This window comes from Borostomias antarcticus, assembly GCF_949987555.1.
Source record: "Borostomias antarcticus genome assembly, chromosome: 11".
Lineage (NCBI taxonomy): Eukaryota > Metazoa > Chordata > Actinopteri > Stomiiformes > Stomiidae > Borostomias > Borostomias antarcticus.
In genome coordinates, this window is record NC_140244.1 from 12,844,423 (window position 1) to 12,870,299 (window position 25,877).

At 49.3% G+C, this 25,877-nt stretch overlaps 2 protein-coding genes across 2 annotated transcripts in view; one reads left to right on the forward strand and one right to left on the reverse strand.

The window, feature by feature from the left end:
- Positions 1–12: 12 nt before the first annotated feature.
- On the reverse strand, positions 13–2,832 carry ppcs (phosphopantothenoylcysteine synthetase). The gene is made up of 4 exons (XM_084445198.1): positions 2,609–2,832; positions 1,627–2,178; positions 1,426–1,529; positions 13–1,167 (listed from the first exon to the last, which is right to left on the reverse strand). Exons 2-4 carry the CDS (start codon positions 2,165–2,167, stop codon positions 844–846), a joined length of 969 nt encoding a protein of 322 aa, XP_084301324.1. The 5' UTR covers positions 2,168–2,178; positions 2,609–2,832; the 3' UTR covers positions 13–843.
- Positions 2,833–4,228: 1,396 nt separating this feature from the next.
- Positions 4,229–25,877, forward strand: part of foxj3 (forkhead box J3) — a 112,711-nt gene continuing 91,062 nt past the window's right edge. Inside the window, exon 1 of the mRNA XM_084445253.1 lies at positions 4,229–4,421. The gene's annotated coding sequence lies outside the window, so the exon portion shown is untranslated. The remainder of the gene's footprint in view (positions 4,422–25,877) is intronic.

A 25,877-nucleotide genomic window follows, 5' to 3' on the forward strand; every position in this document is an offset into this window, starting at 1 on the left:
GTGTTGGCCTGTTTATGTTCATGAAGTAAGAGGGGAAAAAGCAATCCGGGAGTAATCAAGCTTGATTCTTTATCAGATCAGTGATTTGGTATGACAGAAGAAACACCCGCTCAGAACAACAAAGCCATTCGCCTTAGCCTCAGCAGCCATATTGGTCAGTCTGACGTGCGGATGCGGAATTGCCCATTGACTTCAATGTTAAAAGTTTGCTGTAAAAACACCACTTCAAGAACCAAAATAGTCAAAATAACAGGCTGAATACACTATCGGGGTTACAAACTCATCATTACCAGACTCTGTTTTTCAATGCCGTTTTCGCGTTTGGAAATACATGGGAGTGAATGCAACTATGGCTCATTCACCTCCATGTATTTCCAAACGCGAAAACAACGGCAGTGAAAAACAGTGGTAATGATGAGTTTGTAACCCCGATAGTGTATTCAGCCTGTTATTTTGACTATTTTGGTTCTTGAAGTGGTGTTTTTACAGCAAACTTTTAACATTGAAGTCAACGGGCACTTATGCATCCGCACCCCAGACTGACCAATATGGCTGCCAGGTGAATAAGGCGAATAGGCTAGCCTTAAGAGATCAGAACAACCGTTACAAGCCCAGGAACTTTCATACTTCTAAGTTCCCTCTGTTAGCCTGAGTTGTAAAGTCTCAGGCCCTGCTTAGTTATATTTAAATGCAAAGTTCCTTGATGTCAATAAAGTCACATGACTGGAATTATAACAGCAGAACTCATACCCGCCCCCCTCCACCACCCATTCATAAAATATATTGGACATTCCCCCGAGAGAGGAAGGGAGGCAGCATGTTCAGACGAGTGGGACGAGTCCCTCAGCCTTGCTGGCCGATGAAGTGACCGTGCGCGGCGGTCAGGTTGCTGACGATCCTGTCCTCGATCTCCACGCCGCTGCTCACGTCCTGGTCGGACAGCGCCAGCTCGTCCTGGGTGTGGTGGGTCACCACCACCACGTAGCCCCGCCTGGTGTCCAGGACGTTGGCCACCACGGCCTGGTGCCGGTAGATGTCCAGCGCCCGCCGGGCCCGCTCCAGCAGGATGGACGGGTCCGTCTCCAGCTTGAAGGAGATCACGAACGCCTGCGGGGCCCAGTCCTTCACCAGCGGAGACAGCATTTTGGGCACCATCTTCATACTGATCTGTTGACAGAGACGTGGTTGAGATGGAGACAGCGGCCGCATCTCGATAGTATAAAGCTCCCAATTCCGACCAATTCTCAAGAAGCTTTGGCCATAATCAGTTCCTTTTTCCTGTCCTAAGAGTTTTGCACATGAATGGTATGAGACGAGGAGAGAACGCAACCACAGACTATTGAGACTTACCCAGTGTGACTACATTACTGATACAACGGGGAAACTATTCTGCGTCCCTCAGTAGCCAATCACAGCGCTCCTCACCTGGAGAGGTCCGTTGGAAGACTGGATCTTGTGTTCGGGCATCTCTGACGCGGGGATGTAGAAGTCTGACACGGCTGCAGCCAAATAAAACATGGCCCCGGAGCCTACGAGTGAAAGCAGAGCACACACTGAATCCAGCAGCTCCTTCCACATCCTCATTATTTTGTCCGACTACCGGCCTTGAGATGTGAGTGTTGGTACCTATGGTGCTGAGAGCCTGGGCCGCAGCTTTGAGGAGGTGCAGGTATTCGGACAGCGTGCTGAACTCGATGGGCAGTAGAAGTCCGGCTTCCTTCACCGCCTGGTAGCGCGTCAAGACTTTAGCGATGTCGGGGAGCGCCTGCGGTCTGACCACGACCCGGCCTGGGTCCGCGCCAGCTCCGCCCCCCAGGCCGGCCTCCAGCAGCAGGGAGTCCAGCAGGTTGACCCCGGAGTAGAGGCGCGCGTAGGGATACAGGGAGCGGTGCCTGTGCAGGAAGATCACGGCGTAGCCCGCGTCCAGGAAGTACTCCGCCGACGATGCCCCGCGCCGGCCGCTGCTGAAGTTGTCGAGGAACCGGACGGTGCGGGATTCCAGAGGGACCTTGGTCCCCCCGGAGGTGATCAGCACCACGCGCCGCCCCGCCGCACCGTGACGCCTGGCAAACGCCCCCATCTCACCTTTCACCTCCTCCACCTGGGAGGGAACAGCAAACTCCTCCGCCAGCTTCCCTTCAGCGGTGCGGGTCGTGGGGTCAGCCATACCTGCTGGAGCTGTTGAGGGGGGGGTTGGGCTACTCAGTAGAACACACCAAAAGCACTACACGCATGTTGACCGCGATCAAAGTGTAATAATGCTGCTTCAGGACTGTGTGTTTGGAGAGCTAGGTGCACATGGACAGACAGGGATTCACTGGAGGTCACCCTGATGACAGTAGCTTGTCTACTGTTGTGACCTAACCGGAGGGTACAACAATAGCTCGGTAACTACCGGTAGTTACAGATTAGTGACGAGTGGCTGTTTAGTGTAAAATAAACTGCAGGTATCGTCTCGTCTTTTCTCTGAAAGTGACAGATCGAGTTGCTTTAAGGCTAGGTGGGAGTCTCCACCTCAGCTAGAATGTTTATCGTAATGTTTAATATTCGTCGCATGTTAATAACCCACTAAAAGTGGCAGTATCAAGTTCAGTACCGTGCCCCTTACTTTAGATAGTGAGAGGAGTCAGTCAGGTTGTCAACTTCACTGCACAGCTCAGCCAGCACAGGTTTCAGTAGCTGAAGTACGCTTGTTTTGTACGCCGACTATCGCCTAAAATATGATCAATCTTCTCAGCCTTGTTTGCTCTTCAGGTTGGAGCCGGCTAAGTGTAATCTCCAGCCACAGCCGGCTGGCCCCGAAATCCAAAACACGACACCTTCTTTGCCAAATGCTTCCTTATCTACAGTTTTTCTTTGATTATTTCATAGGTAAGAAAAACATTTCAGCCGGATGTCGCCGCCTAGCGCCATGGCGGCTTAACCGGATAGCGACCTGGTGCAAAGGTTAAAAATATCCGATTATTTTGCAATGATGTAGTTTGATCGGCAACTAAATGTTTGGTTATTTTTATGATTTCTGAATTTTAATCATGGTTAATAAAGCAGCTGTTATGTCATCAAGATGTGTCTACCATGTGGCATTTTGGTTAAACAAACCATAACCATAAGGCATTTGTCAAGAAATAATTAAACAATAAAGAATATTATTAAAAGCTATACGAGTTTATATTATTATTACTATTCACAGAGGACACTGAGGGAGCGGACTAGTTTATGTGGTTGCTAGTGCGTTGTCGTTTTGTGTTGTGAAAGTAGTTCCGGGCACTTTGGTGTAGCCAGAATAGCAAACCACAAAGTCCCGGATGTGAATCGAATCTCCAAACTGAATCGAATCTTTAAATTAAATAGTTTGGTTCACTTCCACTGGTGCATGCCGAACTGCATGGATTGCAAAGGAGGGCTGTGCTTCCACTGTAACCCAGCGTTGATAATACCTCCATGTGTACAAGAGCAACTCGTTGTAGTTGTACGTCAATAATGATATAGGGTCACTTTAATATCATGCATTATGTTATTTTTATATCCAGTAGTAGACACATAGGCTGCTCCACCCACTGTAAACGGAGAATATAGAAATAGTGTAATCAGGGGCTTTTCGAATAATTCTAGTCAATGGGAGATGAATGGATGTAGGCTCCACATTTTCCCGCAAATTCCAGTCATTAATGGTGTATGGTGGGGGTTAGGGTTTGATGATGTATGGGGGGGGGGTTAGGGTTTGATGGTGTATGATGCAGGGACCATGTCCTCCAGCAGCCTGTTTGGGGATACAATTTAGACGAATAGTTTGTTCCCTACATTTACACATTAAAGATACATTTGCAAAACATTTTTTAAATAAAAGAACACAATATGTTGTTGTTCGTGTGTCCCCGCACAAAAGGCGAATGTATCTCGTGGCGGGACACTGATTGATTGATTGATTGATTGATTGATTGGTCGATTGATTGATTGACAGTGGCGCTGTCCAGGTGCTGAAACCTTGTGCAGTCCCACTCCACACCTTGTTGGATGCGTTTTCTGACAATTTAGAGATCGCGATACCTGCGCTGCTTCCATGAATTGATATAACAAGCGCAATACAGCCCAATGTGAAATGATGATTCGAACACATGAGTCGTGTGGACGATTCACTACATTCAGTTCACTGACAGATTCTTTCGCGAAACTGCACAGACAGCTCTGGTCGGGCTTGTTGGTGACAGAGAGAAAGGCGAACGGGGAAAGGCGGAGAACCCGAGAATAGAGGGACACCGCGGGCACACCGGTCTGGGTACGACGGGTCTCACCTGGGGCGAATGCCAAGAGCTTAGACACCCGAGGGACGGTCGTCTGGAAGAAGACGTGGAAGGGGAGGGGGCGAGTATCTTCTCCACTGATCTGGACCAGGACAACGACCTGCCATAACCACTGTAACTGTAAGTGTTACTGAGCTCCAGCTAGCTATGAACATGGGAATGGAAGTTGAACCGGGGCCTATGAAATGGAGGACTTTCACTGGGAAGTGGGCAGCACTGAAGTTGTGAGGATCTGGTTGCCTGCTCAGGCCTTGACAGCTCCCTCGCTGGGACGGGGCATTCGGGGACATATTCGTAACGTAGTTAGTAAACCGATTCGCCAGCTCGCAAAGAGTTAGTGTCAATGTGGCCTTATAATGTCCAGCTAACGTTAGGCTTCGTGGTCCAACGTTTGCTCTCACCATATAATAAACCCATAACTCTCCAACTTGACAGCTTGCTTGGTAGCTAGCCTAGCTACCACCACTGAAAACTGAGCAACTTTGACAGCTAGCTAGCTTTGGTAGCATGCTACAAGACAAGTTAGCTAGTCTCGCTAGCTAACGTTAGCCTCCTTAGCTGACTTGAAACCTAGCTAACGCAGCTAGCTAACGTAGTGTAGCTATCTAGTAACGTTACACCAACGTTAGCTAAACCGATTCGTCAGCTAGCTAGCTAGGTCTAGCTAACGTTAGCTAAAATATAGCTAGCCATAGCTTCATCCAGTGTAACGTCAGATTTGACCACCCGTTCGTGGCTTTGGATGGGCCGAGATTTTAAGATATTCAAACGGATCCCCGCTTTATATTTCAGCTGTTATAATTGATCGAGCTATGTGTGATATCGAAGACCGTCAGGCTGTGTCAGCGTGAGTCAGGGGAGCCCCGTGTCTGCTGCCCGTGAGCGTGTGTGGGTCGGAGGAGATGGTCAATCTGGTCTGGATCTCTCGACTCAAGTCTACAGCTGTTGGAATGTGTTTGGTTGTCTGTCAATTCAGCCTAGTGCTAGACTAGCTCAGCTAGCTCATGTTGTCAGACTGTGGGATCCCTCGGATATGGTGTGTAACACATTAGACGTATTTGATAATGACACTACTCACTCCTGCGACACAGAGAGTGCCATATTAGCAAATTATAACAGTAAACGGACGTGTTAATAGTGCCACTGCTGTAATATGAGAACATGTGTTTATTGGGTATTTACTTAGACTCTAAAGAATGTCAGCTCTTATGGCTTCAGTTTTGAGATGTGCCATTTGCTGTCAGATTTAATCTTCGACATCTGTGTTGCATCGAGGGATGCCTTTTTGATGTTGTGAGTTGAAGTCACACTTGGAGTGACGAAAGAGGCTGTTGATAGCAGGGCAGCATTTGTCCCCTGGTGACCCCAGAAGATCGAACATCAATGCTCTTGTCATCTCGTAACAGTACGGCTGTCAGCTGTCCTGATGTTACCGACTGGTGGTGTCATTGTGATGTTTGTCCATGAAGTCAAATTGACATATAATAATCTCTGTTCTTAGGGGATTGTTCATTTTTTGGGGGTATTTTATCCTGAATGTTTGATAAGCATGTGCACAGAGCCTGGACACGATTATCATGACATGTAAGAAAGTGAGAGAATTAAGTAGCCTAGCTGCGATCCGTTCTTGGTAGATTTAGGTTAGTGTGTTTGCTCTCTCAGGCTGTAGCCTGAGCCTGGTAGTCTATGTTCCAACTCTCAAAAGCCTGTTAATGAAAGGATAGACCTCGAGTGTATATCAGTATTTAAAGACAATGTCTACTACTGTACTGTATTTGCTGTCAGAGAAAGTAATGACTTAAGTAATCCCCCTGAGGAAATGTTGGTTGTGGCACGCACCATGCAGAAATAAGACACACACAGTAAGACCAGACATAAGACTACACACAGAGACACACACACAGTAAGACCAGACATAAGACTACACACAGAGACACACACACAGTAAGACCAGACATACGACTACACACAGAGACACACACAGTAAGACCAGACATAAGACTACACACAGAGACACATACAGTAAGACCAGACTTAAGACTACACACAGAGACACACACACAGTAAGACCAGACATAAGACTACACACAGAGATACACACACAGTAAGACCAGACATAAGACACACACAGAGACACATACAGTAAGACCAGACTTAAGACTACACACAGAGACACACACAGTAAGACCAGACTTAAGACTACACACAGAGACACACACAGTAAGACCAGACATAAGACTACACACAGAGATACACACACAGTAAGACCAGACATAAGACACACACAGTAAGACCAGACATAAGACTACACACAGAGACACACACACACGGTAAGACCAGACATAAGACTACACACAGAGACACACACAGTAAGACCAGACATAAGACTACACACAGAGACACATACAGTAAGACCAGACTTAAGACTACACACAGAGATACACACACAGTAAGACCAGACATAAGACTACACACAGAGACACATACAGTAAGACCAGACTTAAGACTACACACAGAGACACACACAGTAAGACCAGACTTAAGACTACACACACAGTAAGACCAGGGCAGTCCAGAAAGCTCATATATTTAGACTCTTACACCAGGCTGTCATAAGTGTACAGTTAAGGTTTGATGCGTTTTCCTAGTACGACCACAGCTTGAGAAATCTCATTTTCGCTTTTCACTGATGTGCCCTGCACATCGTTTGTCATCAGTTTCCACGAAATACAGACCTGTAGGCCTGCTTTATTCTGAGTAGAATGACTTCGCAAAGCTCGCCTGCCTTTGGTGTAATTCTGCGCCCTTTCTCAGAGGTGTGTGTCTCTGGCGTCCTGAGGACTTCCCCTAGCGCACATCCCCAGCTGCTCTGCCTCGTGTCAGGTGTGTCAAGGCCTTCCTCACTAGGCTGTTATCCATCCAGTGTAACACAGCACATTCTGCATCTTTAAACCAGCCCGGAAACAGACAAACTATTGCACACGCCAGCTGAGGGAGTCGGAAGACCTCGGCGTCTGTCTGTCTTCACGTTATTCACTCCCACTGAACCATGTGAGACTGGTAGAGTCAGCTCAGGAATCTCTGTTCACCGCCGAGCTGTGGCAGCTACCGGTTACACCGTGATGACTGGGCCGTGACTCCGGGGGATCCTCTGTTGTTTCCAGATGTGCTGAGTCTGTGCGGTGATACCTGTGTGCTTTTGTAGATCATCTCTGTGGCCCCGCTGACGGATGAGTCCTCTGCCGCACGTTAGCAAAGCTGAGCCGTCATCCAGCTGTGCTGAACACTGGCGGCACAAACATCTGCTCTGACGTTTGTGTTCCACAAAACATCACTTCGCTTTCATCGCTCGTTTTACGTGTGTATCTTATGCAGCCGTAATGAATAGGAAATCTTACCTAACCCCACATAACCACAGACTTTCACATCTCTTCGTTCTGCGTCAGGTGCATTTCCTGGCCTAGGATGGCAAAAATAGCATGGGTGTAAACATGACAGGCCTAAATGAGAGGGGAGGGGAGGGGACTAGGCAGCAGACCACAGGCCTAGCCCAGGTACAGGCCTAGCCCAGGTACAGGCTTGCCCAGGTACAGGCCTAGCCCAGGTACAGGCTGCCACGTTCGGAGCTTCTCATGGAACAGAAGCAGCACATTTGTAATTCAGCTGTGACCCTGTGCCTGGCTCGTCTCTCCGAGCTGTCTGAGTCTCTCCCCTTGTTGGAAGTGATTGTTGGTGTTGAAAGCAGTGTACCATCACCAACACCCCCTGACCTGCCCGTCCCTATGTCTGAACACAGCCCAGCAGGCGTACTAACGCTACCCCTAACACTAGCCTCTAGGGTGCACTATTAGAACCACACACACAGAGGCCTGATACTTAATATGATGCTTTGGTTTGATGCGGCCCTAAACATGCCAACAGTTGAATCCTCTTGATAAGATTAGCGCGGGTCAGTTTCAGTACCATCTTCCCATGTGTGATGCAATGTAAATCATCTGGTTGTCAATCCTCTGCCATCCTAGAACCAGTCGCTGAGCAGTTGGGTCTCAGATGACTAACTTGAATTTATTCTGTAATGCACTGTGTGCTACATTTGTTTGTATGAACGTGTGCTATATGAATAATATTGACTTTGATTTGAATGAATAATGATTTTCCCCACGTTCACCCCCTGCTCTCTGCCTTGTGAGACGGGGCGTGTCTGAGCGGTCTGGAGAGAGCAGGGCAGTCTGGAGAGAGCAGGGCAGTCTGGAGAGAGCAGGGCGGTCTGGAGAGAGCAGGGCAGTCTGGAGAGAGGTCTGGAGAGAGCAGGGCAGTCTGGAGAGAGCAGGGCAGTCTGGAGAGAGCAGGGCAGTCTGGAGAGAGCAGGGCAGTCTGGAGAGAGCAGGGCAGTCTGGAGAGAGCAGGGCGGTCTGGAGAGAGCAGGGCAGTCTGGAGAGAGGTCTGGAGAGAGCAGGGCAGTCTGGAGAGAGCAGGGCAGTCTGGAGAGAGCAAGGAGGTCTGGAGAGAGCAGGGCAGTCTGGAGAGAGCGGGGCGGTCTGGAGAGAGGTCTGGAGAGAGCAGCGCGGTCTGGAGAGAACAGCGCGGTCTGGAGAGAGCAGGGCAGTTTGGAGAGAGGTCTGGAGAGAGCAGGGAAGTCTGGAGAGAGCGGGGAAGTCTGGAGAGAGGTCTGGAGAGAGCAGCGCGGTCTGGAGAGAGCGGGGCGGTCTGGAGAGAGCAGAGAGGTCTGGAGAGAGCAGGGCAGTCTGGAGAGAGCAGGCAGTCTGGAGAGAGCAGGGTGGTCTGGAGAGAGCAGGGCAGTCTGGAGAGAGCGGGGCAGTCTGGAGAGAGCGGGGCAGTCTGGAGAGAGCGGGGTGGTCTGGAGAGAGGTCTGGAGAGAGCAAGGCAGTCTGGAGAGAGCAGGGTGGTCTGGAGAGAGCAGGGCAGTTTGGAGAGAGCAGGGCAGTCTGGAGAAAGCAAGGCGGTCTGGAGAGAGCAGGGCAGTCTGGAGAGAGGTCTGGAGAGAGCAGGGCAGTTTGGAGAGAGCAGGGCAGTCTGGAGAGAGCGGGGCGGTCTGGAGAGAGGTCTGGAGAGAGCAGGGCGGTCTGGAGAGAGCAAGGCAGTCTGGAGAGAGCAGGGCAGTCTGGAGAGAGCAAGGCAGTCTGGAGAGAGCAGGGCGGTCTGGAGAGAGCAGGGCAGTCTGGAGAGAGCAGCGCGGTCTGGAGAGAGCAGGGCAGTCTGGAGAGAGCAGGGCAGTCTGGAGAGAGCAAGGAGGTCTGGAGAGAGCAGGGCAGTCTGGAGAGAGCGGGGCAGTCTGGAGAGAGGTCTGGAGAGAGCAGCGCGGTCTGGAGAGAGCAGGGCAGTCTGGAGAGAGCGGGGCAGTCTGGAGAGAGGTCTGGAGAGAGCAGCGCGGTCTGGAGAGAACAGCGCGGTCTGGAGAGAGCAGGGCAGTCTGGAGAGAGGTCTGGAGAGAGCAGCGCGGTCTGGAGAGAGCAGGGCAGTCTGGAGAGAGCAGGGCAGTCTGGAGAGAGCGGGGCAGTCTGGAGAGAGCGGGGAAGTCTGGAGAGAGCAGGGCGGTCTGGAGAGAGCAGCGCGGTCTGGAGAGAGCGGGGCGGTCTGGAGAGAGCAGAGAGGTCTGGAGAGAGCAGGGCAGTCTGGAGAGAGCAGGCAGTCTGGAGAGAGCAGGGTGGTCTGGAGAGAGGTCTGGAGAGAGCAGGCAGTCTGGAGAGAGCAGGGCAGTCTGGAGAGAGCAGGGCAGTCTGGAGAGAGCGGGGCAGTCTGGAGAGAGCGGGGCAGTCTGGAGAGAGCGGGGCGGTCTGGAGAGAGCGGGGCAGTCTGGAGAGAGCGGGGCAGTCTGGAGAGAGCGGGGCAGTCTGGAGAGAGCGGGGCAGTCTGGAGAGAGGTCTGGAGAGAGCAGGGCGGTCTGGAGAGAGCAAGGCAGTCTGGAGAGAGCAGGGTGGTCTGGAGAGAGTAGGGTGGTCTGGAGAGAGCAGGGCAGTTTGGAGAGAGCAGGGCAGTCTGGAGAGAGCAGCGCGGTCTGGAGAGAGCAGGGCAGTTTGGAGAGAGTAGGGCAGTCTGGAGAAAGCAAGGCGGTCTGGAGAGAGCAGGGCAGTCTGGAGAGAGCGGGGCGGTCTGGAGAGAGGTCTGGAGAGAGCAGCGCGGTCTGGAGAGAGCAGGGCAGTCTGGAGAGAGCAGGCAGTCTGGAGAGAGCAGGGCAGTCTGGAGAGAGCGGGGCAGTCTGGAGAGAGCGGGGCGGTCTGGAGAGAGCGGGGCGGTCTGGAGAGAGCGGGGCGGTTTGGAGAGAGCGGGGCGGTCTGGAGAGAGCGGGGCGGTCTGGAGAGAGCGGGGCGGTCTGGAGAGAGCGGGGCGGTCTGGAGAGAGCGGGGCAGTCTGGAGAGAGCGGGGCAGTCTGGAGAGAGGTCTGGAGAGAGCGGGGCGGTCTGGAGAGAGGTCTGGAGAGAGCGGGCGGTCTGGAGAGAGGTCTGGAGAGAGCGGGGCGGTCGGGAGAGAGCGGGGCAGTCTGGAGAGAGGTCTGGAGAGAGCGGGGCGGTCTGGAGAGAGCAGGGCAGTCTGGAGAGAGCAGGGCGAGCCGTGAAGGGGCTGAGGCCGGACGACCAAAGGAGGCGGTTTGGTTTGTGTCCCGGTGCGATCCTGCGCTAAGTCGTCCTCTCCTGGAAGCCTGGTACTGAGAGACAGGAGCTGCTCAATCTTCATTAGTGACACCATGCGTCAGCGGAATGCAGATGGTCTATGAAGACATTCATCTCCTGGAAATGCCTCACCGATTCCAATTCTCATCCTGTCTGTGGTCCTACTTTGTGCGCTCGGTCCTCTGTGTTAAAGAACTCTCTTTATGGGGGAGATCAGAGGGGGATAATTGCACTTAAGTGAACCCCGTTTAGTGCTGGCTGGAGCAATCACAGTAACCGCCGTGGAAGACCTTCCTGGGGCCTCCGGCGGCTGTCACAGCGCCTCTGATGCTCTGATATCAAATGGGGAATAGATTGACGTTGGCGTAGCCAACAGCACCGGGGGTGAACGGCAGCTTCCTGGGACACATTTTAATTAGTTTCTGTAGATTCTTACACTCAGCAGCTCTTTCCATCTAAAGGAAGCCATAATTAATGATGACAATTAGAAACACATTCATTTTAGTAATGGCGGGAAATAAATAAATAATTGTCAAGGCGCGGTAAGGGGAACGCAATCCAGCACTTATACCTCAGCGTGAAACTCCAAGGATTGGAGTGAGATGTTTTTATCATTAACATTGTTCAGGAGCCAGATTTTGAGTTTAGCTCAGCTGGGCGCTTGAATCTATTTTTGCTATAAATTAATGAATTTTTAAAGAGCCGCACACAGTAAACGTCTGGATGTGGGAATGCAGCAACTGAGTTTTCAAACACCCCCCATGAGAGAGAGAGAGACAGAGAGAGAGAGAAAGAGAAATTACTGAAGCACTACACAAATATTTTATTCATCTACACTGCTTGCCTTATAACTCCGGCTCCCTCTGTCTCCAGCGTTCTGTGTGTGTTCAAGTGTGCGTGTGTGTTTGCGTGCGAGTGCATAGAGTCATGATTCCATGAAACTGACAAATTAGAAAGAGTGTGTGTGTGTGTGTGTGTGTGTGTGTGTGTGTGTGTGTGTGTGTCAACTATACAGATGCAAATCTGAAATTAGTTGCGGACATGGATCAGTGAAGAAGAGTTTAATTTGTCTGGCTATCTGAGCTGGTATTTTTTGACGAATATGCTCCAATGTTTTCCATTCAAAGGCTTACAGATCCCCCTTCATGGTTTGATGAAGAAGCATTCCTCTTCCCAAATCAACAAAATCTCACACCCATCAACACTCAGCTTGCTAACTCGCTAGCGATCTGTCTACCACACTAGCTTGTCTCATTTGACACGTTAGCCTAACATACGCTAACGTAAGCTAGAGAGATCAGACCCCCTGCGGACCTGCCCCTCTCTCCTCTCTCCCCTCCTCTCTCCCCTCTCCCCGCTCTCCTCTCCCCTGTCCCCTCCCCCCTCTCTCCTCTCCCCATCTCCCCTCTCCCCTCCCCCCTCTCCCTCTCCTCTCCCCTCCCCTCTCTCCTCCCCCCTCTCTCCTCTCTCCTCTCTCCCCTGCCCCCTCCCTCTCCCCCCTCTCCCCTCCCTCCTCTCTCCCCTCTCCTCCCCTCTCCCCTGTCCCCTCTCCTCCCTCCTCCCCTCACCCCTGTCCCCTGTCCCCTCTCCTCCCTCCTCCCCTCACCCCTGTCCCCTGTCCCCTCTCCTCCCTCCTCCCCTCACCCCTGTCCCCTCTCCTCCCTCCTCCCCTCACCCCTGACCCCTCTCCTCCCTCCTCCCCTCACCCCTGTCCCCTCTCCTCCCTCCTCCCCTCACCCCTGTCCCCTCTCCTCCCTCCTCCCCTCACCCCTGTCCCCTCTCCTCCCTCCTCCCCTCACCCCTGACCCCTCTCCTCCCTCCTCCCCTCACCCCTGTCCCCTCTCCTCCCTCCTCCCCTCACCCCTGTCCCCTGCCACAGTTCCAGTTCAGTCCTGCAGGAAACACTCAGATGTCCATTTGAACTCAAGTGTTTAATGTGCACCATGTTTCTGCTGTCCCAGGCAGCTCCTGAGAGTTGTGGATCTCCGGACCTTTGGCTTGTGACACAGACGGGTCCACTAATTGGCCTACTAATTGACCATTAGCCTATATTCTCAGGCGTAGCCCATGTCATTTTTATCTATGTCTGATACTGTCGGACTTCATATGCCCAAAGAATAACACTTCAATAAAACAGACTTCTACTGTCTATTGGTGTAGCCGGGGCCTAATGAGCTCATCCTGTTGGACCCGGCACTTTCTAGTCATTGTATCGTATTGTTCTGTCCTTGGCATTTCCACTTAAGAATCACTTTTCCGGAGCTGCTGTCCTGCTCGTCTGGCTGGCTCTTTGCAGTGGAGCCCAGTGATATGCCTTCCTGATCACGCCTCTACAGAGACCTGTGTGGTGAGAGGGTTTTCCAGACGGCTTACACAGCTTAAGTGATGATAATGGGAGCCCTCAGCACACTTAGCATCCATGTTAATTACAGTGGCTAGCTTAATATGCACTCTCAGCCAATGCTAATTTCACCTCCAAACAAGGGCTTAATAACCTTATGAAGACGGTCAATGGCTTGAGACAGGAGCTTCTCAACCCAGCAAGTTGCATAAAACACACCTAGGCCCAAATTAGATAACATGTTATTGCAAAACGTGTGTGTGTGTGTGTGCGTGTGCGTGTGCGTGTGCGTGTGCGTGTGCGTGTGTGTGTGTGTGTGTGTGTGTGTGTGCGCGTTGTGACAGCAGGTGGAAGTGTCCACACCTGTGAATGCCATACAGACATAATTTTCCTTGCCCAGAGAGAATAATGACATTTGGTTAGTTTAAATTAAGCCTGATTAGCAAGGCTCAAGCCAAAGTGAGTTGGGTCACTGCTGTGCGTCTCTCAGCGCCAGGCCGGTTCAGCGCTCAGATGGTCAGCGCCAGGTCGGTTCAGCGCTCAGATGGTCAGCGCCAGGCCGGTTCAGCGTTCAGATGGTCAGCGCCAGGTCGGTTCAGCCCTCAGATGGTCAGCGCCAGGCCGGTTCAGCCTCGTTAGAGCCAGCGTGTCGGCCTCATGTATGATTCACAAAACCCAAGAAAGAGGCCAAGGAAGGAGCCTCTCTGAGGAGAGGCTGGTCTGCTAACGGACACGCTGACCCCCCCCTCCACCCCCCGCACCCACCTCAGTCCTCCACACCTCTATGTCTCTATCTCTGTCTCTCTATCTCTGTCTCTCTCTCTCTGTCTCTCTCTCTGTCTCCATCTCTCTGTCTCTCTCCCTCTGTCTCTCTCCCTCTGTCTCTCTCTCTCTCTGTCTCTCTCCCTCTGTCTCTCTCTCTGTCTCTCTCCCTCTGTCTCTCTCTGTGTCTCTCTCTGTCTCTCTCTCTCTCTCTGTCTCTCTCTCACTGTCTCTATCTCACTGTCTCTCTCTCTGTCTCTCTCCCTCTGTCTCTGTCCCTCTGTCTCTCTCTCTGTCTCTCTCTCACTGTCTCTCCCTCTGTCTCTCTCTCTCTGTTTCTCTCCCTCTATCTCTCTCCCTCTGTCTCTCTCTGTCTCTCTCTCTGTCTCTCTCTCACTGTCTCTCTCTCTGTCTCTCTCTCACTCTGCATCTGTCTGTCTCTCCTCTCTCTCTCACACAAACACACACACGCACACTCGCACGCACACTCTCTCTTTCTCGCTCTCTCCCTCACACACACACACACTCTCACTCGCTTGCTTACTCACTCACTCACTTATTTTCTTGTTCACTCACTTTCCTAACCCTGTACCACTGAGTTTGCTAGCTGCTCTTTGCTACTTGTGAAGAATGCATCTTGTTACTGAGATGAGTCATACTTCCTCTGGCCTGTGCTTCTCCCTCAGGCTGGATGAATGGGAGGGAGGGAGGGGAGAAGGGGGTGGGGCTCTGCCGCTGGCGGGTAATCTAATCAAGGAAGTGACTGGCAATAGGGCGGGAGGTATGCCAATCAATGCTGTGCAGAGCCTGGGCCCAGGTGACTGATTGGCTGACTGGCTGACTGACTAGCTGACTGACTGACTGACTGACTGACTGGCTGACTGACTGACTAGCTGATGGACTGACTGGCTGGCTTGCTGACTGATGGACTAGCTGACAGGATAGCTGACTGTTCGTCTGCTAGGCTGAGTCATATGTCCCGTGGTGAACTAGAGGTCTGGAGTCCCAGCCCCTGCACTGACCCCTGGAACTGACCCTAGCACTGACCCACCCAGCCCCAGCTCCCAACCCCAGCTCCAACTAGGGCTGCACGATTATGACGGAAGATAATAATTGCGATTATTTGCTTCAAAATGGTAATTGCGATTAATAATTGCGATTAATATTTAATATATAATATTAATTTATAATAACCAAAATGCTCCCAAATCACGGACGTTGATCCCTTTCTTGCTACTAACTCACTGACCTCGTTTTCGCTCATTTTTTCACTACTCACGGCTGCAGGTACTCTTGTGACGCTTGTCTTGACCTACTGCTATCTGTCTTCTCAGTGAAATTGTTGTGCACAGCGCACTCAGCGGGAACACGTGATTGGTCAGACAGCATAAGCGCCTGTGATTCGTCCGTGTAGTCCTAGCACACTCAATTCAAAGCAAAATTATTAATTACATTAATTGCGGCCTTTTGCGATTAGTTAATTGCGGAGGTAATAATCGCGATTTCGATTAATTCACGATTAATTGTGCAGCCCTAGCTCCAGCTCCTAACCCTAGCTCCAACCCTAGCTCCAGCTCCTAACCCTAGCTCCAACCCTAGCTCCAGCTCCTAACCCTAGCTCCAATCCCAGCCCCAGCTCCTAACCTTAGCTCCAACGCTAGCTCCAGCTCCCAACCCCAACCCTAGCCCCAGCTCCCAACCCCAGCTCCCAACCCTAGCTCCAACCCTAGCTCCAGCTCCTAACCCTAGCTCCAGCTCCTAACCCTAGCTCCAACGCTAGCTCCAGCTCCCAACCCTAGCTCCAGCTCTGGAGAGGCACCTTGTGGCATTTGAAGATAGTGACTGTGTCTGAAGGAATGTGGTGTGTGGTGTGATAGTATTTTAGACTTGTCTAGTCCAAAGATTTACCAAGATACGTTCAAAAGGTTGAGTCTGGTTTATTGAATGAAATCAAATACTTGCGCAAGGACTTCCTGAACAACGCAAACAAAGGTGGTTTGTCAGAGAAGTGAAGTCAGTCACTTCTGGCCTGGCTTATATTCAGTCAGAACACAGGTAAGTCTTTCTAGGATTTCATTGGCTGAGTTGTCTATGCGTCATCGTGAGGGGACGGATATCACACAGTGAAAGGAAGGAATGTGGGATGAAACTCGCTTTGAATAGAGACAAAGGTCTGAGTCAGGGCAGGAAGGTGGCCTTTCTGACTTGGACAAAAGAGCGAGGCAGAGCTATGCAGAGTGTGTTTACAATATCAAAAGGGGGGAGAGTTGGTGTTTTACATTAGACTGAAACTGGGGGGTTTAAGGTGTGGTTTAAGGTGTTTGGATGTAAATTCCTGGACAATCCCTCATTTGTGCCTGAACAGGCACACAAAAAAAAAAGATAAAATGGTTACCAGTGTAAGAGGGGCAAAAAACCTCTTGGTCAATTTAGAGGAAAAACCCAAACTTATTTATCAACTCATGTTTCAATCATTGCAACTCTTGTAAACAAATATGATATTTTTCAGATTATTTCAAAGTTCATTCACTCTTGTGAGGAGGTGACCGGCAAGGTCAGTCTCCGATTGCTCATCAGAGGAGAGGAGAGTGTGGCGGTGACTGTCAAGGTCACTCTTGTTCACAGTGTATCCCAACAGTCATTTAGGTGGCACTTCTCTTTTGGGCAATAGAATGTCATTGGGGAATGCAAGGCGTCTTCTCTTCTAGTTCGCAACTTCAATGTCGCGTTGTTTGAAATCAGTTATGTTCAATGTTAGTGTGTGCAGGTGTGTGTGCGTGTGTGGTGCATCTTGTGAGGAGGTGACCAGCAAGGTCATTTTTCCTCCGATTCCTCGTCAGAGGAGAGGACAGTGTGATGGCCCATGGTTTTGGCCTCTGAGCCCTCTGGTTCAGCTGCATTCTGATCTCCTGGTGTTTGCGATCCCCTGGTGGACCGTTCTCTGCTGCTTGGACCCGTCGGCAATGGCTTGCATGGGTCCAACGAAGTCCTTTCAGATCGCTGTCTGCGTGATGAGTAGAAACTGGTACGGCCCGAGCCACCTCGGCGAGTTCCAGCTCCTTCGTCTGTGGTCGTGGACCAGGACCCAATCCCCAGGAGAGATGTGATGCAGGAACCCCTCCTTAGCCTCAGGAAATGGCGGTCCTCACTCTGTTGGAGACATCTGTTAACATCCTCCACCACCCCTGTTTTTGAAACATGATCTGGCCCGTGGGCTAGTTTGAAAGCATAATGAAAACATGAACGAGGTAGTACAGGTTTGTCATTAGGCCCTAGATACAGGTTAGTTTGGTGGTGGAAATGTGCACTTAGTCCTTCATTTCTTTTTCTCCGCAGGTGGAGCAGATGCTTGTAGGTCAGAAATGTAGGCTCTTGAACTGAACCCGGTCCATCCCTGTACTGCTCCACGTAGGGCCGGCCCGGGTCGTGCTGCTGGAGGGCTCACCTCGGCGCTCCCGCCTCCAGCACAGGCTGATGAAGTGCTCCGTCTGTGGATCCACAGATGAGAGAGACAAACAGAGACAAAACAGAGCAAAAGAGAGTCCTCTGGTCTGGTCTCCCTGTTCCCTTCTTTGGTCAGGAACGGTTATTCAACAGTCTATAGGAGATACTCAGAAACATGGTTAAGCGCAAGCTCCTGCTTTGGGGAAAAAATTTTGTTATTCTGTCAGGAAAACTTAAACAGGGTGACTGTTCAAGTGTCATTTAGAGCCAGTCTGCAGTAGCCTACAGTGACATCAGGGGCAGTGTTAGAATGACTTCAACACGCTTAGTCCCCAGTCATGATCAAGGCAATTGGATTTGGCTCTAGCAGTTCTCTTGCGATTTTATGAAAATAAAATACGCTATATTCTCGTCTCAACAAAACAACACCCCCTAAGGGTGAAAGCAAAAATTCCCTGAAGTCAGGATAAAAATAGAGATGGGTCAAAGAAAATGACACTAAAATGAACTGGCTTCATTTACAATTAACTAATCAAAATACTCCATCAAAGCTTCATTTGTATAGCTAAAATTTGTATATCTAAAACCTCCCTCTTCTGCATTTGAGGACAGAGTATTTGGGCACTGCTCCTGTTTCATACTTATCTGTCGCTCACAGTGAGTTGGTGACATGGCGTTGGTCTGCATCTCACGAACCCCAGATCGCCCATCTGTAGGGAAACAGGCCAGTAACCTCCGGTGTACGTGCCCGTCTCCTGGTTCGGCATTCACCCATCACTCCCGGAACGACAGTTGTCTGTAAAATACCACTCAGAAAAAACACTCAGGCCCGATGAATGTGCCTCAAACTATAAACATGAGATATTTAACATACTCATTTAAAAAATATATATAATTGGGTTATGAGATGGTGCATTCAGATTAAGACACTAGCAACCCTTATCTATTCCCCCCACTATTATGCACAAACCTTATGTCTTAAGCTACATATCAGAAAGAGAGACAAAACAAACAGTTAAACAGACCAACAGCAGGTTCCAAGCAGTCCCCAGGAAGGCATGATCCAGGCTCCTCAAAGACCTGCCGCCCAGGGTCCATAGCACCTGAAAATTAAGACTCAAAACACAGACTGGGTTCAATAGCAGAGGAGAAGGCCTAATGCCAGCTCCTCAAAAAACACATTATCATTATATGAATGAAAATTCATACAGTAGAAATGCATAAAACGAACAGCTTATGGCCATTCATTGACTATTGAAACAAAACTCCTGAATCAAACACCTATTCAACCCTGTCAGACTTTTGAGTTCGCTCTACATCTATTTTATCCTGTTTATTTCACTTAAAAATTAAAACTCTCTATCTTGGCTAGTTTAAAATCACCCTTATGGGTTGTTCAAGGGAAGTCCAGCAGGTGGCGCTCGACCCCAAATTTGAGGCTCTTCCTTTTCATTCAGCTTGCGGTAACTGTGACACCGTTCAATCCAGTGGCCATACTGACCACAATGGAAGCATGAATCATCTCTATCTTCACTTCGATTATACCTTTTTCCTCGCCTAACCCTACCAGAACGCTTCCTATTGTTTCTCTGTCGCCACTGTGGTCGTTGTTGGTTCCGCCTCGCACCAGCAGTCTGATTGTCCAGCTGTTGTAACTGAGCAGCTTGTAATCTGGCTGCACCTAGCTTCATTTCTTTCAACTCCCTCTCTTCAATGTGATCACGAAGACGCTCCGCATAGCGGAAATGATTAACAACTTCTTCGAGAGAAGTCGATTCCCAGGTGTGGCACATCAACCTAACTTGGTCGGACAAAGAGGAGAGAGAGTTATTCATCAATTGTTGTTTCAAAATCTTTTTATAATCGGCGTTCGCTTTGTCCATGCCACTGTGTGCTGCGAAAACTGATTCTAGTCGTTCCCAAAATATTTCGAACTGTTGATCGGAATTTTGTTTGCAATATGTGATACGGTCCCAATCCATCTTTTTAGGGAATCGAGTTTTGATTCTGTTCAACAGCGCAGTGTTTTGGTCAGAAAAATCGGCATGATTAAAAGGCAATGCAATGTCAAACGGATGTTTCACATCCACCCATTTTAGCCCAAGGCACTGTCTCATGATCATGGCGATTTCCTCTGCGTGAGGCTCATACATACGAACTAAACTGTTAAAAAGATTTTCAAACTCGTCAATGTCTTTGGTTGGATCGGGCAAGGTTTTAGCTATTTCACGTAGTTCATCAGAGCGCCAGGGTCTATAAACCGTAATCTCTGGAGTCCAGGCCGCATAACCAGCTGCATAATTTATTTGTGAAGGGCGAGGAACAGGGTTTGGGCAGCGTATCAGAGGCGCGTGTATTTGCGGTCCCTCCAGACTATCTCTAGCCATTTGCAGTTGTTCCAAATTAACCTTAGCCTCAGATATAGCTCTAGCCAAATCTTCCTTATACCTCGTAGAAAGGGGCGAAATGAGAGAAGGGGCGTGGCTAATGGCGGGAGCATGAAAAGGGGAAAGAACAGCCTGGTTGGGTGTGAGCACGGAGCAACGAGTCGAGGGGGGATCTAATTTTAAATCAGAGTTATTCTGCTGGGGAAATGGCGGAGAGACTGTTTGCTGAATCTCCTTATCTTTCCTTCCTGACCCAAAAACCCGCTCTCGTGCTACTCTCTCCCAAATCTTAAAAACAGACCAGTCTACAGAATTAACAGGCTTTTCCCTTAACCTAGACATCTCAACCACCTGTAGCTGAGCCCGAATCTTAGCTAAAAATTTAACACTAAATGTCAGATATGGATGTAAGAAATCGAAAATGCTTTAGCACATAACGAAAATCTGCCAACAAACGCTCGCAGAATAATGCTTCAGCGCAACAATCTCCTCAGGCTAGCAGTAGAATCCTGTGACCTCCTCTAGCCCTATGTTATTAGCCGGGGTTACAGGGACACCTAGTGGTGATCCCAAAATGTTGCATGTATGACCCGGATGTGGTCTTTGGTTGTGCGCGGGGAAATTTAAAGAAACAAATCCCAAATAATCATGACGCAGCCTAAAAACCCCAAAACAGCAACGAAAAGAAACCTTATGGTTAACTCACGGCGGGAAAGAATACAATTTCGAAGAAACAAACATTAAGACACATTAAAATTCGCTTAGTACTCACCCAGTCAGGAATCTCTTTGTTCTCCCTCTGGCTCAAGGCGGATCACCGGGAGTTGTTTTCCTTATCTCCTAGGCAACCAGCTAGCTAGCCTACTGGGAATCTAGCAGAAATGTAACAGTCTAAAAAGGGTACAAAACAATACTTTACCTGGATCCATGGCGCGCGTAACAAACATACAATCAAGAGCCGAGGCTCAAAAATGCAATCAAAAATCCCACTGAGCCGGCGAAAAATAGCGCTTAGACAAACATAAAGACAACACAACCCCGTTCGGGGACAAAAACAGACACTCCGGAGGTTAGCTGGTAATCGCACTCACTGCGAACTTCAACCCATTTGGAAATCGCACTCACTGCGAACTTCAACTCATTTGGAAATCGCACTCACTGCGAACTTCAACCCTGTGGGAATCGCACTATCTGCGAACTTCACTCTGTGGAAATCGCACTATCTGCGAACTTCAACCCAAAACGTTATCCTAGAAGTGCACTCTCACTTCTTAACTACAGCCGAGCCGACAAACAATCTAAACTGTAGTCTACATCAACTGTAAGGGAGCGAGTCCCAAACCCAAAATTGCACCTCTTCTGAAGAGAACCCCCGGTAGCCTAAACAAGGACGAAGTCAAAACGACAATACGATATAAATATGTATATTGCTGTTCACATCTCCTTGGATAGTTACTTACTTAATACCCACGCTGGGGTTTCCTGTTTTCAACCAATCCAGACCAACACAACTGAACCAAATCAAGGCAAATACAACTCAGAACCACAAGAGGGTTCGTTTAAACGTACCTGTGAGCCTCAGGAATCCAGTGGCAGAACTGAGGAAATAATCTCGGCTAGCGCTCTGGCGCAAGAGAGAAAATTGATTTTCCAAGCCCATATGGACCGACACGTCTGTCGATCAGTCCTATCCACTGGAATCCCGGCAACACGCAGGTAGTCCTCCCAGATCATCCGCGTCGCCAAAACTGTGATAGTATTTTAGACTTGTCTAGTCCAAAGATTTACCAAGATACGTTCAAAAGGTTGAGTCTGGTTTATTGAATGAAATCAAATACTTGCGCAAGGACTTCCTGAACAACGCAAACAAAGGTGGTTTGTCAGAGAAGTGAAGTCAGTCACTTCTGGCCTGGCTTATATTCAGTCAGAACACAGGTAAGTCTTTCTAGGATTTCATTGGCTGAGTTGTCTATGCGTCATCGTGAGGGGACGGATATCACACAGTGAAAGGAAGGAATGTGGGATGAAACTCGCTTTGAATAGAGACAAAGGTCTGAGTCAGGGCAGGAAGGTGGCCTTTCTGACTTGGACAAAAGAGCGAGGCAGAGCTATGCAGAGTGTGTTTACAATATCAAAAGGGGGGAGAGTTGGTGTTTTACATTAGACTGAAACTGGGGGGTTTAAGGTGTGGTTTAAGGTGTTTGGATGTAAATTCCTGGACAGTGGACTGACTGGACGCTGTCTAGTGAGAGAAGGAGAAAAATGTACTAGAGCATGGACAGCATGTAGACCTACCGAAGACTGTACTGAACACACACACACACATGCACACACACCACACACACACACACACACACCCACACACGCCTCTGCGGTATAGTCAGACAGCTTGATTTTATGACCATGAGAGATTCCTTAGCGATAATCTAATGATTCACATCATACATTCATTACGCTCCTTATGGCTTGGTGCTAGGCTAGGCATCGGTGTGCAGTCTAATCGTACGGTCTTGTCATTGTCTGTGGGTTTATTACAGTAATCCTAGCAGGCTTTAAACCTGCGATGCTGTCCTTCCCCGTTCGTGATGCAGGCATTGTCGTCGGTGTCTGTCTTCCCCACGCACCTGCCCTGTCTGGTCCCACGCCAGCACCGTGACTCAGGAGACTGACTGACCTACTTCCAACAGTCTCCTGGCACTGGCTGAGGAGACACTGGGGTTTTTCTTATTGCTGTTTGTTTCTTTTAATAATTTGCCAGACAATACATTGGGTAAATATTAAAGGAACACGCCAACGTTTTGGGAAATTAGCTTATTTGCCATCCACCCCAGAGTCAGACAAGAAGATACAACGATGTAAACAAGAACGTTTTGGAGTTATTGGAAAGTGAATTGGAAAGTGTATTTGTCACTTTTGGGAGCTATAGGCTAGTTGACTTAAGCCACTTCCAGGGAATGATGCTAAGCTAGGATAACGAGGCAGGTCTCTATACTACTGCACACACAGAAAAGAGAAGGGTGTGTATCTGACTCTGACTTTGGCGCTCCGGGCCAGTGTAACAACTGGATGGGGAGCGCGTTACAAATGCAGTACCTATACCTATACCTATGACTCTGGGGTAGATGCCGAATAAGCTAATTTCCCAAAAAGTTGGTGTGTTCCTTTAAGTAATTTTTTTTGCTTGAAGCGAACGTGGGCCATGTTGTCAGTGTGGTGGTCTCCAGGCTAGTCGTCTCTGGGGGCGTTGTCTCTGGGGGCGTTGTCTCCGGGGGGTTGCCTTTCCTTTCGTTATCGTTATGCAATCTGCAAATATCTCTGCTGTGAATTCTCATTAACCAACATTGACTGAGTTTGATATTGGTGCATTCTCAGCTCGGTTCTAAAAACGTCAGCGTCTCTCAACTCATTTGAGTCACGTCAGAGTCTGTGATTGCATGCTTTTCTGTGTGATTGCATGCTTTTCTGTGTGACTGCATGCTTTTCCCTGCTCTTGATTCCAATTTACATGTGGCGTCAACCAGAGGGATGGGTTTCTGTCTCTCAAGACGGCTGCTGCTTCATGAGTTGAAGTTGACGCCGAAGGCTTTAAAAGTATAGTTTACTCTAAAACCCACATGCTAGGAAGCATCCGGTGAGAGGCTCTGTGGTTCTCGGGCCCCGGCTGTCACAGCGGATGACAGGTGGCCCCCCGCGGCTCCTCGGTGTGTTTTTGATGTGCGGGCCCTGGACTGACGCTGGGAGTGGAGGGACAGGATCAGGACGGTGGGGCTGGTTGAGCCGTCTCCCAGAAAGCCTTGTTAGCTGCACCTCTGAGGAGGGGGAAGAATGAGGGCGAGATCAAAGACACAGCTAGCCGTCAGATGAGCTGGGGGGGGTTTTGATCGGGGGGAAAACGATGCAGTTTTCACAACGCGGACAGTGTTTCAACTTTAATCGCTAATTGCTGTTTTTTCTGCGGCTCGTTGTCTCTCAGCAAAGCAGAAACGCGCTGTGTGGCTAAACGTCTCTGCAAGGCTTGGTGAGGCTTTGATACGTCTGTACTGTCGGCGGCCGACACATCCATCTTGACACGACTGGCCCTGCTTAGTCTGCCCCCCTAGACACCCCCAGGCACGGCCGCCCTATGGTGCGCGTGATCTCGTTTATTTGGCTTCCTCTAAATGACGAGTGACGCCCGCACTTCCCTCCCAGACCCTGTACTAAGACTTGGGAGACAGAGGGGTGTCTCTCTGAGGGGTTTTTCTCTTAGCCCTTTTCCACCAAAGTAACTGGTTCGTGAACCTGTTCGGTTCAGAATTCTTGGAACCTTGGTTCTATCTAGGGAACGGGACCACGTTTCGACCAGTTTTGAGCAGAACGGTTGTACGTCATTAGCTTGGAGATATAGGCATGTGTAAAGTTGTTTAGGTGGTGTGTCACAAAAGTGGCTTGCGTACTGTAGTCTACTTCATTATAATGATGATATGGTGATATGGTACGTTTATGGAACAGACTAATTAGAATGCCTGAGGACAGGTTAACAAAAAAAGTGTTCAACTGGGACCTCAATCACAACTACCCGTGGGCTAGGGAAATGTTGTCTATTTTTTATCAAAGTGATTTTCACTATGTTTTCAGAAACAAACTACCATGTGATGTTTCTCAATTTAAAAATAAAATGTTTCTGATCTATAAGGAGAAATGGGCAGCCGATATTTGGCTCAAACCTAAACTCCGCACATATGCTCTTATTAAAGAGAACTACAGTTCTGAACCATATGTTTATTTGAATCTCACAAGAGCTAAACGGTCAGTTTGTGCACAACTGAGATCTGGGACCCTCCCTCTAGCAATAGAAACAGGCAGATTCAATGGAGTTCCAGAAGAAGACCGGTTGTGCTTATTATGTGATCTTGGTGAAATAGAAAGTGAAATCCATTTTATGTTTTATTGTCCTTTGTATGATGATCTGAGACAGGTATTGTTTGAAAAAATGTTCTGTGCTCATCCTGAAGCATTTTGGTTACAAGACGAATTTAGACTTGAATTATTCTTTAAAAAGGGAGTTTTTGTTGTTTCTCAATTCATTTGCAAAGCATGGGAGAGAAGACAAAATGCATTATTTGTGTAATGTCTGTGTTGTCTGGCTGTATGTTGAAATTGTCAATCTATTTGTTTTTGTTTTTTTCTTCTTTATGGTCGTGTCTCATAAGCCCATATGGGCTGGGCACCAAAAGTGGTGTGTGACACGGAAATAAAATAATCAATCAATCAATCAAAAAAAATAAATAATTGTAGTAGGTCGTCATCACACTATTGTTTTAGGGATTGTCAATTATATAATTTGTCAGTCAGTTGGATGGCTGGTTATTCAGATAGTTGGCACTTAGCATAGAGAGAATGACATCATTCACACTTGGGATCCTTATTCCCGGCGCACATTTACACATAGCTGAAGCGGTCGATTACCACTCTTATCATCAAGTAACGTGTTTACAGCAAATCTCGCAAATCTATAGACCACGCCCGTGATATCATCACGGTTCGCGGTGAAAAACCGACTATTTTTTGGTGCCGGTTCGGAACCAACTTTGGGGTTCCAGAACTCATTTATTTTGGTCAAAATGCTCGGAACCATTCAAAATTAGGTTCGCGAACCGGCACCAAACCGGTTCCTTCTTGGTGGAAAAGGGCTCTCTGAGGGGTGTCTCTCTGAGGGGTCTCTCTGAGGGGTCTCTCTCTGAGGGGTGTCTCTGAGGTGTCTCTCTGAGGGGTCTCTCTCTCTCTGAGGGGTGTCTCTGAGGGGTGTCTCTGAGGGGTGTCTCTGAGGTGTCTCTCTGAGGGGTCTCTCTCTCTCTGAGGGGTGTCTCTCTGAGGGGTGTCTCTCTGAGGGGTGTCTCTGAGGGGTGTCTCTGAGGGGTCTCTCTGAGGGGTCTCTCTCTCTCTGAGGGGTGTCTCTCTGAGGGGTGTCTCTCTGAGGGGTGTCTCTGAGGGGTGTCTCTGAGGTGTCTCTCTGAGGGGTCTCTCTCTCTCT

Bases quoted from the DNA above. Each gene is read 5' to 3' on its own strand.
- ppcs (XM_084445198.1), bottom strand. From the start codon at position 2,167: ATGGCTGACCCCACGACCCGCACCGCTGAAGGGAAGCTGGCGGAGGAG. The intron at 1,530-1,626 runs GTACCAACACTC...TTTCACTCGTAG, and splicing joins CCAGGCTCTCAGCACCATAG to GCTCCGGGGCCATGTTTTAT. The intron at 1,168-1,425 runs GTGAGGAGCGCT...CTCTGTCAACAG, and splicing joins CTTCCAACGGACCTCTCCAG to ATCAGTATGAAGATGGTGCC.